The sequence below is a fragment of the Rhinolophus hipposideros genome, assembly GCF_964194185.1.
Source record: "Rhinolophus hipposideros genome assembly, chromosome: 19".
NCBI lineage: Eukaryota > Metazoa > Chordata > Mammalia > Chiroptera > Rhinolophidae > Rhinolophus > Rhinolophus hipposideros.
Window position 1 is genome coordinate 50,466,543 of NC_138065.1, and position 16,919 is coordinate 50,483,461.

Consider the following 16,919-nt stretch of genomic DNA (forward strand, 5'->3'; position numbering starts at 1 on the left):
CATAGTATTATTGTTGGAATTTAATCTGTTTTAATATCAGGAAATCCTAACAAAACACACCCATGAGCTAAGACTTGATGACCTTGGTTCTAGCCCACAGGACCTCACATCCTAAGGGTTCCATAAACATTCCCTGAGCATCGTGCCTGCGCCAGGTACTGTGAAAAGCACCAGAGATGCTAAGATTTTGTGCAGGGTGCAAATCATTCTTATCGAGTAGGACAAAAAGGATTGAGTCATATAACATCACACATACTTAATTATAAACTGTGATAAGCTTGCATTCAGGTGACATCTGAGGGATGAGCTCGCATTTATTCAGAGGAAGAGAGGGAGGCAGAGCACTCTAGGCAGAGGGAATAGTATCGGCAAAGACCCTAAGGGAGGCTGGAACTGGCGTGTCCAGGGAACTAAAGAGGCTCGAGTAACTGACACATAATGTACAAGGGAAAGAGTCCCACAAGATGAGAATGGAGAGAGAAGTACAGGTCGGTCATACCTGGACTTGTGGTTCCTGTTACCGATTTTGGGAAATAAGAAGCCATAATCAGGGTTTTAAACAGGACCGTGGCAAAGAAATCTGGGGTTTTAAGGGCTCATTCTGTTTACAGGGTGGGAAACAAAGCAAGGAAAATAGCCAATAGTGGAGATAAAAAGGAATAAAAAAATACTCAAGTAATCCAAAAGAAAGCAGGAAAGAAGAGGAAAAAAAGCAAAGACCACAGGGACAAATAGAAAACAATAGCAGTGTGGTATAAACCCACCCGTATCAATAATATGAAGAGCAAATGGGAAGAAAGCTATAATCAAGAAAGAAATTGTAGGACTGGATAAAAAGCAACACCCAACTGTGTGCTGAACTCAAGAAATCCACTTTCAATCAAAGGCAAGATAGGTAAAAAGTAAAGGATAAAACAAGATACACCTTACTAAAACTGATCAAATACAAGGGGCTATGGAATGTATTATTCCATTTTTATGGCATTATATGAAAACAAAATATAGTGACAGAAAGCAGATCAGTGGCTGTCTGGGCCTAGCGGGTGGGAAGGTATTGACCATGAGTGGTACAAGTGACGGAAGTTTGGGAGTGATGGATGGAGCTGTTCTGTACCTTGACTGCGATGGTAGCTATGGGACTGGATACTTTTGTCAAATCTCACCAAATAGTACACTTAAAATTGGTGGACTTTATTGTATGTAATTTATACCTCAATAAAGATGGTAAAAGGAAGGGGGGAAGGTTATATCTATATCTATATCTATATCTATATATATATCTATATCTATATGTAATCTATATCTGTACATATATATAGAGAGATTGGAATAACAAGAAGAAAAGGAACAGGAAAAAGGAAGGAAAGGACAAAATTTAAGCATTTCTGGTTTCAAAAAGTAGTTACGTCAGTAAGAATACTTTCCACTGCCTTTTGCCCCATCATGTAAAACATTTTAGCTTCCTTTTTTTTTTTTATCCTTATTATCTGCCTGTATCCACACTCTGCTCTGATGGTCTCACCTTCACCTCAAGGAATTTATCAAGCTGTTGTACCAAATATAGATAGTTGTATCCCAAAGAGAAATTCTGGCACCAGCTGATGATGGTATAACTTTCACCCAGTTCAATGAGACATGCCCCAGACAGGGGAAGCTGCTCATCCTACATGCCATCGATGACACTGACCTCTCCCTTCCTGACCTCGCTTGCTCCATCACTGGCCACTTCTTCCTTTCGTTGTTGAAAGCCCCACCCAATCGTCTGCACTTTTTAAAAATCTTCAGAATGTCAGTTCCCTCTCTTCAGTATGGAAGACCAATTTCTACATCCTCCCCCTCTCCCACTAGCAGAAAACGATGAGTGTACATAAAAGTGTTAATGGTGGGTATTTGGGAACACAAAGGACCGAAGTAAGATATCTCAACGTCAGAGGGTAGACACATTTCACACTCACTAGACAACTAGACTGCATACAGAAGCTAGCGTCTAAGCCTCTGGGGAAAGAGTTGGGATAGTCAGATGGTGGAGACATGATAAAGCAATAAAACAGGATGGCAGCAGTTGGAAAGAAGATTTGAAGTACTTACAGATCAAAACAAAACAATATGTAAACAGCTCTGAGCATAGTTAGAGCCCATGCTAATAGGTGGTTAAATATAAGATGTCTTGTCAAGGACCGCGGAGAAAATACAACCCACTGTCATAATCTGAGATTATTTACTGATCAAAAGTGATTCAAGTCTCTGATTATATTGAAATAATAGTTATTTAGAGACCCTGGAAAATTAACTTGCGAAACCTTAAATAATGCACTAGTAACGTTTCTTATTCACTTCAAATCACCATGGACTGGAGGCCTTTAAAATTATGTAAATGTAGAAGGGGACATATATGAATCTTTCCAAATAATGGAGGTTCACTATGGAAAGGCAGATGTAGCTCTACGGAGAACTCATGTTCCCCTGGAGAGTATGAAAAGGCGGGCGGTGCTCACCAACTGTCCAGACGTCTTCATGGCTTTTCCTTCTCTAGGTGCTTCCTACCCTGACCACACGTGCCCTGCGGAGAAGATGGATGACGCTGTCCCTCCGGGCCATGAGCACACCTACGAGTGGCATATCAGTGAGGACAGCGGGCCCACACCGGACGACCCGCCGTGCCTCACATATATCTATTACTCCTATGAAAATCTGGTACAGGACTTCAACTCTGGGTTGATTGGACCTCTGCTCATTTGTAAGAAAGGTAAAAAAAAAAAAATCAACTACAGCCAAGATGCTGGGGAGCTAAGGAGTACTACAACGCAGGGAAGCCTGGGAGAACCCTGGAACCTTCTGTAAATCAAGCAGAGGGAGAAGGGTGCAGAAATCAGACCGCTGCTGGACACGGGCACTGAGGGCTTGGAATCCTGTTTCTTGCAATCCTCCTTCATTGCGGTCCTCAAGCAGCTCCCGAGTACAGGAATCCCTGTCTGAAAGCATGTTCTGATGTCATGCCTGTGTAATGCGTGACGGTCACCTCACGGCAAGTGCTTCTGCATGTGTACAGTGGCCTGCACTCTGCTGAAGGGACTTGGAAAGAATTCTCACTAACATTTCTGAGGTTTGGCTTGCTAATTTGGTCCACAAACACGCAGAACTCTCACTCACTTTCTTAGGGAAGAGCTGAACACTTTGGGTGGCAGGTTTCAAACACACTCAGCTGACTTTTTAAGAAATTTCATTGGCTGGGCTTCTTTGGAACAAGCTCAGACTCTCCTTTTACCTCAGAAGAATTCAGCTCATCTCTCAGTAAAACAAACAAATGGCCACAACGAACGGCACTGTGGGAAATAATGCGATGGAGTCATTATCTGTCTACACCTATGTGCATACCACCCCTACATAGATTCCTAATTCATTAATTCACTACACAAATAAATCTTTTCATTGCCTGGGATATACAAGATAGTGTGATGGCACGAAAAAGTTAAAAAGCTCTTCTTTCATTTAACTTCAGCTGCATTGTTTCCTCATGTGCGAATGGATTGATCTGGACCCTCAGTCAGTTCTCTCGTGCCCCATGATATGTACAAACAAGATAGCTGAACTAGACTCAGAGCGTGACGCATTTACCAGCTGAGCTACAGTCCCTACATAGCGGCCTATTGACACTGGGGGGAATGGATATTTTTATTAAAGCCTTGATAGTCACCAAATGCTTTTTTCTCTCTCTCTCTCTCTGTGCCGGATCAAATTTACCTTTAAAGCCCCATTCCTAGGGGGCATGTGGGTCCATTGCATGTGGGTTCTTGTGAAAAAGCAAGGAGGTGCCCAGAGAAAACATTTCATGTGGCACCAAGATTGGAATAATCCTCCAATCATCACTACTTGATAAAGATGCTATTTCTTAAAAGAAGAACTTAAAAGTTGGTCTCAGTCTGCTTGGCTGCTTGCCTGAAACTCTTTGCTGTCTCGGACCAGCAAATGAGAGTCTCCTCTCTGGGACGCTGTTGACAACTCTTTTCCTTCCCAGGCACCCTCACAGAGGATGGGACTCAGAAGATGTTTGACAAGCAGCACGTGCTGATGTTTGCTGTGTTTGACGAAAGCAAGGGCTGGAGCCGGTCACCCTCCTCCCTAATGTACACCGTCAATGGCTACGTGAATGGGACGATGCCAGGTAACCCATGGGCAGCCCCCTCCCAATGACAGGGGAACCATCAGTAGCTTTGGGCCGACGATTTTCTCCAGGGCACTAGGGAAGTGGATCGTACTCGCTATATTTCAACTCTTAATCAGAAAGATAACGTAACCTAGCTCAGTGGTTCTCAAGATGCTGTCAGCTCCTTTGTGAACTGGCAAGTACAACAGACAAATTGGAAGTGGCCTGAGTGAAGGCTGGGCAGCCTTCGGAGATGCAGCATTCTGAGCAGGTTTTACTGTGACCTCAGCAACCTGCAGGGCAGCAGCTCAGTCTGTTTTGGTGAATTTTGGGGTCCTTGCTGCACAGTGACCGGCATGGTCATGGTTTCCACAGAGGAAGCCTTATAGGACAGAAGTTCAAGGTCAACCCCTAGCCAAAAGGGTTAGCAGGAAGAATTCAATAAAGACACAGTAAAGATAACAGGAGCTTAGGAGAAATAGCCAACATATAAAAATACTAGCGGCATTTCAAAAGGTGATGGGTGAGTGATAGTCAAAGGCATGAAGGATGTTTTCTCTTCCCGTTTGCATGTGGGTTCTTGTGAAAAAGCAAAATCATAGCAACTGTTAAGAGGAAAAACACAAACTGACTTTCACTTAAACCGCTTTACTTTTATTTGATAGAAATGCCTTAGAAGGAAATATTCTGAGAAAAAAGGAGAGAAACGAAAATATTACTTTATTAAATAAACCATTTAAAACACTAAGCTTCTCGGAGGTCATTCTCTGTATCTGAAAATCACAAACGATTTCACTCACTAAAAACTTGTCAGGAATTGAGGTCTGGACGTTGCCTTTACATTATATTCTATTTCCTTTGACTCCATCCTCCCACCTGCTTTTTACAAACACGCTCAGATGACTCTGGGCTTTGGTTCAGAGTTCCGAAAGTTAGTTAGCAACTACCTTAGGAGATCCACGTTCAACCCTTGTGCATTTCTCTATGTTAGTGTGGGCCTCGGTAGCTACTAGCTGTCTCAAGGCGCTAAGTTACAAAAATGGATTAACCATCTATTACAGAGGGCGTTTACATATTGGTCGTCACAAAATAGTCACGGGGATGTGAAACACAGTATGGGGAATACAGTCAATAATGTTGTAAAGATTATATAGGTTGTCAGATGGATATTAGACGTAACAAGGGGATCACTTCATATTGTGTAGATGCCTGACCACTGCTCTGTACACCTGAATCTGAAGTAGAATAATATTGAATGTCAACTATAATTATACACACATACACATCAGTACACGCACAGGAATATATATATATAGTCACGGGATATAAAGTACAGCATGGGAAGATAGTCAATGGTATCATAACAGCTATATACGATGTCGGAGGGGTAGTAGGCTGGGGGGGTTATCACTTTGTGAGGGGTATAAATGTGTAATCATTATGTTGTTTTGTACACCTGAAACCAATATTTAAAGAATTTTTTTAAACATACAAGATAGCATGTCCAGTACTAAGGGCCTTAGAGGGGAGTGGTCAAAAAGAAAGTGTATCTGGGTCCTGGCTTGGTACATCGTCTGTGTAAGTACATGGAAGCCCAAAAAAGCAAGCCATATGCACAAAAATAAAACTTAATAACTTCCTCAGGGCATAAGCTATATGAATTTATAGCTGACAAAGACAGAAGAGTAGGGTTAAGAGTGGTAGGGTAGGGAAATGTCATTAGTGGAAACTGAGAGAAGTTAATGCTAGTAAAACAGACCACAGAACAGTATACATTGAATAAATGTAATAAATGCTAATATACATATATTAAAGGCTCAACTCAATATGAGTATTTCTTCAGGGTGGCTAAATGCTTCCACCAAGTCTAAGTATTACCTTGTCTTGTACACCTGAAACTAATAAATAAATAAAAAAAAAAGTCTAAGTATTACCTTGTCTTGTACACCTGAAACTAATAAATAAAAAAAAAATAAAAAATAAATGCTTCCACCAAAACCTCCTATCTTCTACCTTCTCATTCTCAGGTTCTAGCTTCTTGTTCTCACTCGTGATACCAGGAATCCCTGCCTTGCTGCCCCAATGGTCCCCTAAAAATTAGTCCCTCAGCCCCTCTGTGGGTAAGGGACCAAAATTCAGCCCCCATGATCTGGTATTATGGATCTGAAACTTAAAACCCCAGCCAAGGATAAAAGCCAGGGTTGGAATCTCCCACAGAGCCATTGAGCATTTTCCCGGTCACTATGGGAGCAAAGGAGTCAAACTCTGCCCAGTTCTCATTACTCCATCCATGAAACATTCCCAGTGACCTTGCATAATGGACTCCTCTGCTGCATTTTAAGGAGAGCCTGCGACCCACAGAATAATTAACCGCTGTGTCATGAAAACAATCAACAAGTAGGGACAAAAGCAAAGTGAAATCCTTAAATCACGTTCACAGCCCTTTCCCTTTAGGCAGAGCTTTTCCTCTGTCCAGCTGAGAGGATTAGGCTCTTGAACTGGGCCCTCCCTACCGGGGGCTCTGGTGGCTCCCTCCAGCTGAGCCCAGATTGGTTCTAGAGTGACCAGCTGCCCAGGCTTGCCCGGGACTGTCCCAGCTCTAACACGGAAAGTCCTGCATCCTGGGAAACCCTCAGCCCTTGGTAAACCAGGGTGGTTGGCCCCCTCCTTGGCCTAATCCCTTGGCAGTGCTAGTTTGTGAACTAATGTCCATCCTCCATCTCTGGGCTCTGTTCTCACCTCTGTAGCACCACTTACTGCAGTGAGCTGTCACTGCTTGTTGGCCCGTCACTTAGACGTCTGCTTTTCTAGGGCAGCGACCAGGTTTAGGGAGCGTCTAAACCTCAGAACCGTGCACAATGCCCGATGGATGCCCAGCAGGTACTCAGTATGTACCTGGCGAGTGAAGCTTTTTATCAGAGTGCTGACTGCCTATTTTGACCCCCATCTCCTCCTCTCTCTCAGATATAACAGTTTGTGCCCACGACCACGTCAGCTGGCATCTGATTGGAATGAGCTCTGGACCGGAACTGTTCTCCATTCATTTCAATGGCCAGGTCCTGGAGCAGAACCGTCACAAGATCTCAGCCGTCACGCTTGTCACTGCTACGTCTGCTACTGCAAACATGACCATGAGCCCAGAGGGCAAGTGGACCATATCTTCCCTCGTCTCAAAACATCTTCAAGGCAAGAAACTTTTCCAACAGTCTTGCTTATGAATGTAGGATCCTTTCTTCCCGGGCACTAATTCTCTCCTTCTCCTGTGCCTTTTCAAGCTACCCACACTCCAGACATAACATGCCTTGGTCCCTGAGAGCAGAATTTAGATTCTCTGTTCTTAGACTTGGAACCTTCGCTGGGGATGGAAGAATTAGAGGAACTGACAAAGATTTTTAAAAATTAAGCAAAAGCTGAAGAGGTCTCTACTTCCTTGAAAGAAAAAGGAAGAAGGAAACCAATACATACATAGAGATACTCTTTTGGGGAGTACTTAGTATGTAGCTAAAGGAAAAGACCTGGGTGTTAGAAGGAGACAAACATCTGCACCTTTATAGAAGCACCAAGGTACAGGAAGTATAAAAGTTGAAATATGAAGAGATGATCTTTTGTAATGAGATGAGCACAGAGAAGTCACGAAGAGGAACCCGATGGATGTGTGTTGCATGGTTCCAGTGTATAATCGAAGTAGCTGAGCTGTGGCCTTTAAAGAACACCAGCAAATTCTGGTGGTGAAAAAAGTCAGCCCGGGTTGTTATGTGATGTCCCATAAACAAAACAACTAAGTGTTCGATTATATATCATTGCTTTAAAGCAGTTGGGAGGAGGGTTCGTGTAAACAGAGACTAAAATGTAACTAAGTGGTATTACTATAAGAAATCATTCTGTTACCAAAATAATGTGTATGAGCAAAACACATAAGAAAGAGAGACTTCATGGGATCATTTCATTCTCTTTTTGCACTGAGCAGTCAACATTATATTTGAAGTAATGAAACCATCACAATATCCCTGGAAGATAGAGACCTAATAATAATACAAAATTAACGTTATTGAGGTGAAGTGCTGTTTGTATTAACTTATTTAATTTTTAACAATTTCATACACTGTGTCCTAGGATTATTTCCATTTTAGAAATACAGGGACAGATGACAGGAAAAATGAGAAATCAACAAGACCTAAATCATAAGCTTTGGAAGGGTCTGGCAATTACAAATGTTCCTTCTCTGGACAAAACAAAGGAAACTTTCCAAGTATTTTCCCATCCTCTCTTTTCCTTGCTTTTATTCTTGGACCCTGTCTGTACTGCACTAAGAGCTCCCAACCAAAATGTCTAACACTTGCCCAAGCACTCCTTGCACTGTTATTATTTAAACCTTCCACAAATTTGTGTAAAAGGTAACACATTTTGATGAGCCTTAATTTATTCTCTCAAATTCTCTCCCTGTCTTTATGTACTAACTCAGCGGGGATGCAGGCTAACATAGACGTTCAAAACTGCGCCAGGAAAACCAGGAAGACTAACACTCTCACTCGCGAGCAGAGGCGGCACATGAAGAGGTGGGAGTACTTCATTGCTGCAGAGGAAGTCATCTGGGACTACGCACCTGTAATCCCAGCGAACATGGACAAGTGAGTTCCAGGGTCTTCCCCCAGTGCAAACGTTCAGACATGTTCCACGGGGGCCTGTGGGCCTGGGGTGAAATGTCAGGAGGTGACAGCTCTCAGGAAACGATATGTTTTGGATTCCATTCAGGTCTTGTTCAAATCAATCTGGAATTACCCCAAACTCACCACAGGAACTAATAATAATAGTAATAGTAATAATAGTTGTGGTAGTAGTAGTAATCGCAGCTACCACTTGTGGAGGATTTGTTACTGCGAAGTCTTGTGCCATTCTGAGGACTTCACTTTAACTCTAGAAGTTAGAAACAGCTCTTATTTATTTTGTAGATTAGTAAATGGGGCAGAGAGATGAAGAAATTCAGAAATTCAAATCGATCTTAAACACATGAAAAATACTCAAGCTCACTTGCAGTAAGAGAAATGCAAATTAAATGTCTCTGAAATACCACTTTCCACCTATCATACAGTCCAGGCGACATAATCTGTTGGAAAGACTGTGAGAAACAAGCACTAACATCTTTTGCTGGTGGAAGAGTAAACAGGAAGAGCCATTCTAGAGGATAATTTGGCACTAAGTATCAAAATTATAAATGCCTACACCCTTTGACCCAGCAATGTCACCCTAGGAATTTACTAGAGAGAGATGCTTGTTCACAGGTGAAAGAGGTGAAACGATGTGTGCACGGGAGAGTCACTGCTGCACTGTTAGTAGCACCAAAAGATTGGAAACCACCCAAAACATCCCTCAATAAGTTTAATAAATAATGGTGTATCCACATATGGAATACTGTGTATCTGTTTTTAAAAGGATGCAAATATGTTCTATGTACTAATATAAAAAATTCTCCAACACATTGTTAAGTTAAAAAGTCAAGGGAGCAAGATAGCAGAATAGGAGGTCCCCCACTTGTACACCCCACAGCAACAATACTTTGGCAGCTATCCACACACAAAAGTGCCTTTGTGAGAACTTTGGAATCCCAGTAGGAACTTGCAAAATCCCAATGAAAGCCAAGACCAAGGAGGGCTGTTTTGAGAAGGCAAGTGCTCAGGTGGTATAATAGGTTTGCTGTAGTCCTGGTTACAAACATGGAAACTGTTTCATCCCTTATAAACTCAACTATAGCCCCACTTGGCCTTGGTCCTGCTACAACACCACTTGATAAGGGACCCAGGAGGAGTCACAAATGTCTGTGACCCTGGAGGCTGGCCTGAAGACCTTGGTCCCACTGCAGATCTTGAAGTGGCCCTGTAGGCCAGCTCCAGCCCTCCCAACTGCAGTCCCACGCAGAGACCTACCCAGTGACTTGGTGAGAGCCCTCCCAAGAACCAAATGGGGACCATACCCACCTACACACCTGGTAACCAGCCCACCATTTGCAAACTCGACTGAGGGCTTTGAAGATCTGTAAATTGGAAATCTACAAATTGCTTGACAAATAATTAAAAATAATCATCTTATGGAAGCTCAGTGAGGTACAAGAGAACACAGATAGACAACTAAACAAAGTCAGGAAAACAATGCATGGATAGAAGGAGAAGGTTAATAAATAGGAACCATTAAAAAATAACCAAACAGAAATCCTGGAGCTGAACAATACAATGACAGAACTGAAAATTTCAATAGAGGTCTTTAATACTAGGCTCAAAAAAGCAGAAGAAAGATTCAGCAAACTCAAAGACAGGTCTTTTGAAATTATCCAGTTCCAGGAACAAGAAGAAAAATGAATGAAAAAGAGTGAAGAAAGCTTACAGGAATTATGGGATATCATCAAAAGAACTAATATGCACATTGTAAGAGTCTGAAGGAAAAGAAGGAGAGACAGGGGCAGTAAAGCTTATTTAAAGAAAATGGCTGAAAACGTCCCAAATCTTGTGAGGGCTAGGAATATACAGATTCATGGAGCTCAAAAGAGCTACCCAAAGCATGATCAACCCAAAGATTACCCCAAGACACATTATAATCAAATTGTCAAAAATCAAAGACACAGAGAGAGAATTCGGAAAGCAACTAGATATAAGCAACTTGCCATAGTCAAAGGAACCTCCACAAGGCTATTAACAGATTTCTTAGCAGAAACCTTGGAGTCGAGGAGAGTGTGAGATGATACACATTCAGGGTGCTGAAAGAAAAAGAAACTGCCAATCAAAAATATGATACTATACTCAGCAAACCTGTCCTTAGGAAAAGGAGAGATAGCAACATTCGCCCAGACAAAGGAAAGCTGAGGGAGTTAAATCACCAGACCTGCCTTACAAAACAATGCGAAAGAGAGTTCTTCAAGTAGAAACGAAAGGATGCTAACTAATAACATGAACCATCTGAGACCTAATATACAGTGTGGTGACTTAGTGAATAACACTAAACTGTATACTTGAAATTAATTAAGGTGGTAGATCGTAAGTTTTCTCACCACACACACACACACACACACACACACACACACACACACACACAAATAGTAACTAGGTGAGATGTGATGCAAATGTTCATTAGCTTGAGTGGTAACAATATATATACATATATAAGGTATCACATTGCACACCTCAAATATATACAATTTCTTTTTCGTCAGTTATACTTCAGTAAAGCTGGGAATATGCAAAAAAAAAAGTCAAGGTGTAGCACAGAGTATATAAATAGCTGCCTTGTGTTAAAGGAGTGAGAGGATAAGAATATTTATATTTGCAAGTTATATTTACACAAATTTACATAAAGATTCTCTGGAATGATACACATTAAGACCAGTGAATACTTGGAAAATGCAGGGAGGGCTAGAGAGGTGGGGTTGAGGGGATGTAGTAAGTGAGTGAGAGTTTTCACTAATGAAAATCATTTTAATGTAGTTGCTATTCAAAACAAATAACTGAGAAAAAGAACTGCTCAAGATTATATAATAACTGACAGCACGGAGATAGGAAGTCAGGACTCTCTGGCAAGAGTCAGTGCTTTTTATTATGCAAAATAAATGCATGAAATGGATACATTGTATCATGGAGCTTCTGCTTTTGCAAACTAAGGTAATGAAGAGGACCAAGGGAAAAGGTGGCTTTTGTTGCTGCCCCCAAATCATTTATCGCAGAGCTCTGGAAGATGGGCGAAGGTGGGTGATTTTCAGTTGGCACCAGGACTGTGTGGATGGGAGATGGGATAGATCGGCAACGCAGAAAGAACTAGTAAAGATAGTTCTAGTAAAGATAGTGAAAGTCTACTAAAGTCTAGTAAACATAGTGAAAGCTTCCTAGAGTGGGAAAGTGCTTTTAGAGATTGAGAAATAGCTCGAACACCCAATAAAAGTACCATAAAGTGACAGGAAAGACTTAAGAAAAATGCATTGTGTCCTCTCCTTTTATCCAGGTAGAACTTTCCCCAGAGCTAACTAAGGTCTTCTCCAGCAACCAGAGTGATAGGAAGCCCCAAGTTGCTGCTTCTAACCATGACTATGACTTATTTGGGTAAGGAGACGGATCACAGGTTTCCAACTAGAGGGAAGGTATCAGGACTCTGCAAACCATATTAAGAACTTTTTAGAAAATGCTTAGATTTTCAGCTAATCCAAGAGCAGAACTTCTAAGCACAAGGGTTTCCCATCCTATGGGGTCTCTAGTTGAGAAAACAGTGTAACTTTTTTTAAAAACTTTATTTCACTTAAGAAAATACAGGTCTCTGCATCTGGATAACTTCTCAAACCAAATTGGAAAACACTATAAGAAGGTTGTGTACAAACAGTACCAAGATGAGTCCTTCACTAAACGCCTGGAGGACGCCAGCATCCGAGAAGATGGAATCCTGGGCCCTATTATCAGAGCCCAGGTCAGAGACACACTCAAAGTAAGTAACAGAAACATAGAACCATGTGGAAGAAATTAAATAGTGAAAGACAGCTTATAAATACTGGTGATTTTAAAAAGAAACATGTGTCTGTATAATTTTTAAATCAAATGCAGCTTGTAATCCTTATTTAGTATTTGTACTTATTTATAGCCTACCTCATAATACAAAGAATCTGAGACAGTTTATTAAATTATAAAGGAATGGAACAAAGAGTCGGTATAATTGGGGTGGATAATATAGGGACAAAGAAAATAAAAGCTAGGATTAGGATAATGACACACCTACCACTTGCTCCTATAAGGCTGTCTGCAAATTTTGTCCTGAGCTCTCTAGCAGCCAAAGCAAGAAGGGAAATATGTCAGGCCAAGAGTCAGAGTAGTCACAAAAGAAGCAGAGAGACCAGAGGAGAATTTCTCCCACAGACCCTTGGAAAGAGGATCCTGTGTGATGCAGTGGAGGGAACCCTTGATAAAATGCCTACAATTGGTACAATCAATTACAAAGTTGCATAGTCCTTTAAAATAATATTTCTCATTCGAGCTGAGAACATCACAGTAAACACAGCTGAGTAAAAACAATGCTTCACTGTGATCTAGGTATGGAGTTCGCTGAAGACTAGTCTCTGATGAAGGTAAATTTCGATATGTATAAAGAGCACCGAGTGTTCTGCAGACAGTTTTCCTTCAATGTTACGGCACATCATCAAGCTTTTTATGTAAACTGGGAAGCAGAGAATTGAAGGTTCCAATCCTCGGCAAGATTCTAGAACGCAGTTAATCTACAGATGAAGGGTGGTGGTCCCAGTGCTCTGGGAACCAACCAGGCAGAAGATTAAGGCTCTTTTGAAGCTGGAGGGGCCTGACTCACTAGGACTGATGCATGAGTAATGCTCCTCCCTTCAGCTCTGCATGCTGGTGAACGAAGGGATATCGCAGACAAGGCCAATTCTGTTCATTTAAGAAGAAAAGGACGGAGAGCAGCCTCTCTGTTCCTCTGTCCCTTCCCCCATTTCTGAATCCTTCAGATGCTCTGAGCGAGTATCAGTACACCTCACTGCCTGTTTAGGCCCTGGGCTCTTTGCTGTGCTCCTCAAGAAGATGGCTTCCAGGACAGTGGTTCGCGGGGCTCTGGCAGGCTGGACAAGGGGGTCATGGTCTAGCGAGAAGGAGCAGATGTGAAGGCAGGGGCGGTCCTAGCTGAAAGGAGAGGGCAAGGGGGCTGGAGACCAGCTTGGAGAGGGTGATATACTGTGAGGAAAATGTCACTTCTAAGGTCAGACTGCTCTTTCCATTTTCCACCTTACTATGGAGTGAAACTCTCAAATGCTTCTTTTAAGTAATGGCAGAGGTTGTTGCTCAGATAAACAGAAGCAGTTTACAGACACACACACACACACACATGCACACACACGCACACACACACACCATCCAACAAGCAAATGTGCAAACTTAGCATTCTCTATTAATTCTCACGATGCACCTTAAATCCTGAAATAATGAACTTGAGTTCACTTTGTAGATTGTGTTCAAAAACATGGCCAGCCGCCCCTACAGCATTTACCCCCACGGAGTGACCTTCTCTCCTTTTGAAGATGAAGTCAACTCTTCCTCCACCTCAGGTTTGACCCTTTCAGTTCTATTGAAACTACTGACCTCTGAGAGGCTACCATATTTCTCTGCTGCCCTCATTGCCTAGTATAACCGTGCGGTCAGGTAGTGGTACCCTCAAAGTCACGGCCAACCCTGCTCACGCGAGGGTTTTGTTTACCGTGGTGGTGGTTCCAAAACATGGTATCCAGTTAGTGCCCTAGTGGCCTCTAGTGGAGCAGTATGTGACGACTGATGACATGTTATTCAGGGTTCTGTGAAGTAGAACTTCATCTGAAAAAATATTCCGTTCCCAATATTAATTGGCTGTAATGAGAGCTCAATTACATTATTTACTCATTCATCTATTCATTTTCATAAAATAATTTTGAAAACGAAAACAGTCCTGACCATAATTTCTTTCAGGCAGTAACACCATGATCAAAGCAGTTCAACCAGGGGAAACATACACTTACAAGTGGAACATTCTCGAGTCTGATGAGCCCACAGAAAACGATGCCCAGTGCCTAACAAGACCGTACTACAGTAACGTGGACAGCAGCAGGGACGTCGCTGCTGGGCTGATCGGGCTGCTTCTAATTTGTAAGAGCAGATCGCTGGACAAGCGCGGCATTCAGGTATTTTGTTCTTGACATAAACTTTCAGAAATGCCAGGAATTCCTTCTGGCTGTAACAGATTAGATCTCCTTGCTAAATAATTGGGTTGTTTTAGAGAACAGAAAACATGAAGTAGTCTTCTTTGGTGTGAGTGTGGTAATGTTTATTGCTTTGGTTACTCTTTTGTCTTGTTTATTTTCATGTGGACTCTCACTACAGAAGGTCAAGCCTACAGTGGGACACTGTATTTTGTTATAGTTTCCAATTCCGGGTCTGTTGGTATTGGCTGTGGGATAAGCAAGTCGCTTAGCCTGTCTTAATTTCTTCCATTTATCAAATGGGTAAAAACCATCCTAAAAATGTTACAGGGTTATTTGGGGTTCGTTGAGATACCACCTGGTAAAAGTGTAAAGCTCTGTACCAACCCTTGTTATTTTCAGATGTCTGCACTAGAGAGGTGAGAGAGAGATACTGAAGACATTGCTTCTAATGAGATTGGACCTAGACGATGGTTCATCTCTAGTGAGACTAAATTATACAGAAGAATGTGAACAAAATATGGATCTTCTGACTTAATGTTCACTGACTAGTCTCATATTACTAACTTAAAATTCACAGACAATTAGGCTAAGTTATAATAAAAAAAGTATCATCCCCAGCCATATGAAATACATATATGCCTAGAAAAATCAGAAACGGACATTTGGAAGGCCCTGATTTATTGAGCTGGGAAAGGAAACAGGTGGAAAGAGGTAGAAAGCTTTCCTCTTGCAACCTCCTGTTTTATCTTCTGCAACTAAGAGGAGCTGGAAGGTGTTCAATCACTGAGATAAACAGAATTCCAGTTGCCATGATACAATGGGATGTTTCTGTTAGGATCTTTCAGTCTCTGAATTTTCTGATTGGCTGTTTGCTTTCACATAATACCTTTGGCTTCAGGGGTCCCAACGGCTGTGCCCCTTTGGTTTCTGAGAAGAGCTGAGGGTTGCAGGTACTGGGCTGGCCCGTGACTCACTGAACATGTGCTTTTACCCTGCAGAGGGCAGCAGACAGGGAGCAGCAGGCCGTGTTTGCCGTGTTCGATGAGAACAGGAGCTGGTACATTGAGGAGAATATCAACAAGTTTTGTGAAAGTCCCGACAAGGTGAACCGGGATGACCCCAAGTTTTATGAATCGAACGTCATGAGCAGTAAGTCATGGACTTCTCATTCCGTGGTTGAAGCATGGCTGTGCCTGGAGGTGGGCAGAGACGTGGATTAGAGTCCACTCACCTCTTGACCTTGCTTCCATCCAGGCATTTGGTGATGAAATCACTGGGTGACATTGCACACCTTTTGACAGCAAGAGGTCAAAAGCTTGTTATCCTTACAAGTCTTCTTGGTTTCCTGCTCTGTGTGTGTGCACGCTCGTGCCCAAGTGCCTGCTTTGGGCAGAGGAACAGGAGGAGGGGCAGGGGTGGCGAGAGAAAGGGCTACAGGCGTTGGTGGGTGGTAGCTGGGAATTCACACTGGGTGCAAGATGAATCCTCTTTATGGGCAGGCCAGAAACAAGGTAAGTAATCCAAAACTGGGTTGTCAAATCAAACCAAGAGGGCAAGTGCCTGTGCGAGCCAGGAGCTTTGGAAAATGCACAGTAAGAAGTTCAGAAGCGAAGGAATTCCGGACCCACAGCTCAGGCATGTGCTGCAATTTTAAGTTCAGTGCCCAGAGGCCCTGCTGTGGGAAGTCAGTTTGATCTTCCAGTCACGTGTTAGACCTGGTAAAGCTTATCTCAGATAATCACTGCTTTGATGCAACCAAATTAACATTGGGATATTTATTTCACGTAAAACTAGACACATACCCTTGTAGGGATAGGCCTGGTGCTTTAACAGATTTTATTGTTTCAGCTATCAACGGCTATGTGCCTGAGAGCATACCCACACTAGGATTCTGCTTTGATGACACCGTCCAGTGGCACTTTTGCAGCGTGGGAATGCAGGATGATATTCTGACCCTCCACTTCACTGGGCACTCATTCATCTATGGAAAGAGGCACGAGGATACCCTGACCCTCTTTCCCATGCGTGGGGAATCTGTGACCGTCTCGATGGATAATGTTGGTAAGAGCCTGG

The 16,919-nt window shown here is 42.4% G+C and overlaps 1 protein-coding gene across 2 annotated transcripts in view; it reads left to right on the top strand.

The window, feature by feature from the left end:
• F5 (coagulation factor V) overlaps positions 1-16,919 on the top strand; it is a 57,470-nt gene that overhangs the window by 17,552 nt on the left and 22,999 nt on the right. For both annotated transcript variants that reach the window (XR_013991678.1, XM_081025075.1), the window contains exons 4-12: positions 2,534-2,746; positions 4,016-4,162; positions 7,109-7,330; positions 8,607-8,772; positions 12,421-12,598; positions 14,120-14,219; positions 14,614-14,825; positions 15,845-15,995; positions 16,695-16,907. Coding sequence is in view for 1 of the 2 variants with exons in the window: in XM_081025075.1 (XP_080881201.1) it covers positions 2,534-2,746; positions 4,016-4,162; positions 7,109-7,330; positions 8,607-8,772; positions 12,421-12,598; positions 14,120-14,219; positions 14,614-14,825; positions 15,845-15,995; positions 16,695-16,907 (1,602 nt within the window). In the remaining variant the exon portion in view is untranslated. The remainder of the gene's footprint in view (positions 1-2,533; positions 2,747-4,015; positions 4,163-7,108; positions 7,331-8,606; positions 8,773-12,420; positions 12,599-14,119; positions 14,220-14,613; positions 14,826-15,844; positions 15,996-16,694; positions 16,908-16,919) is intronic.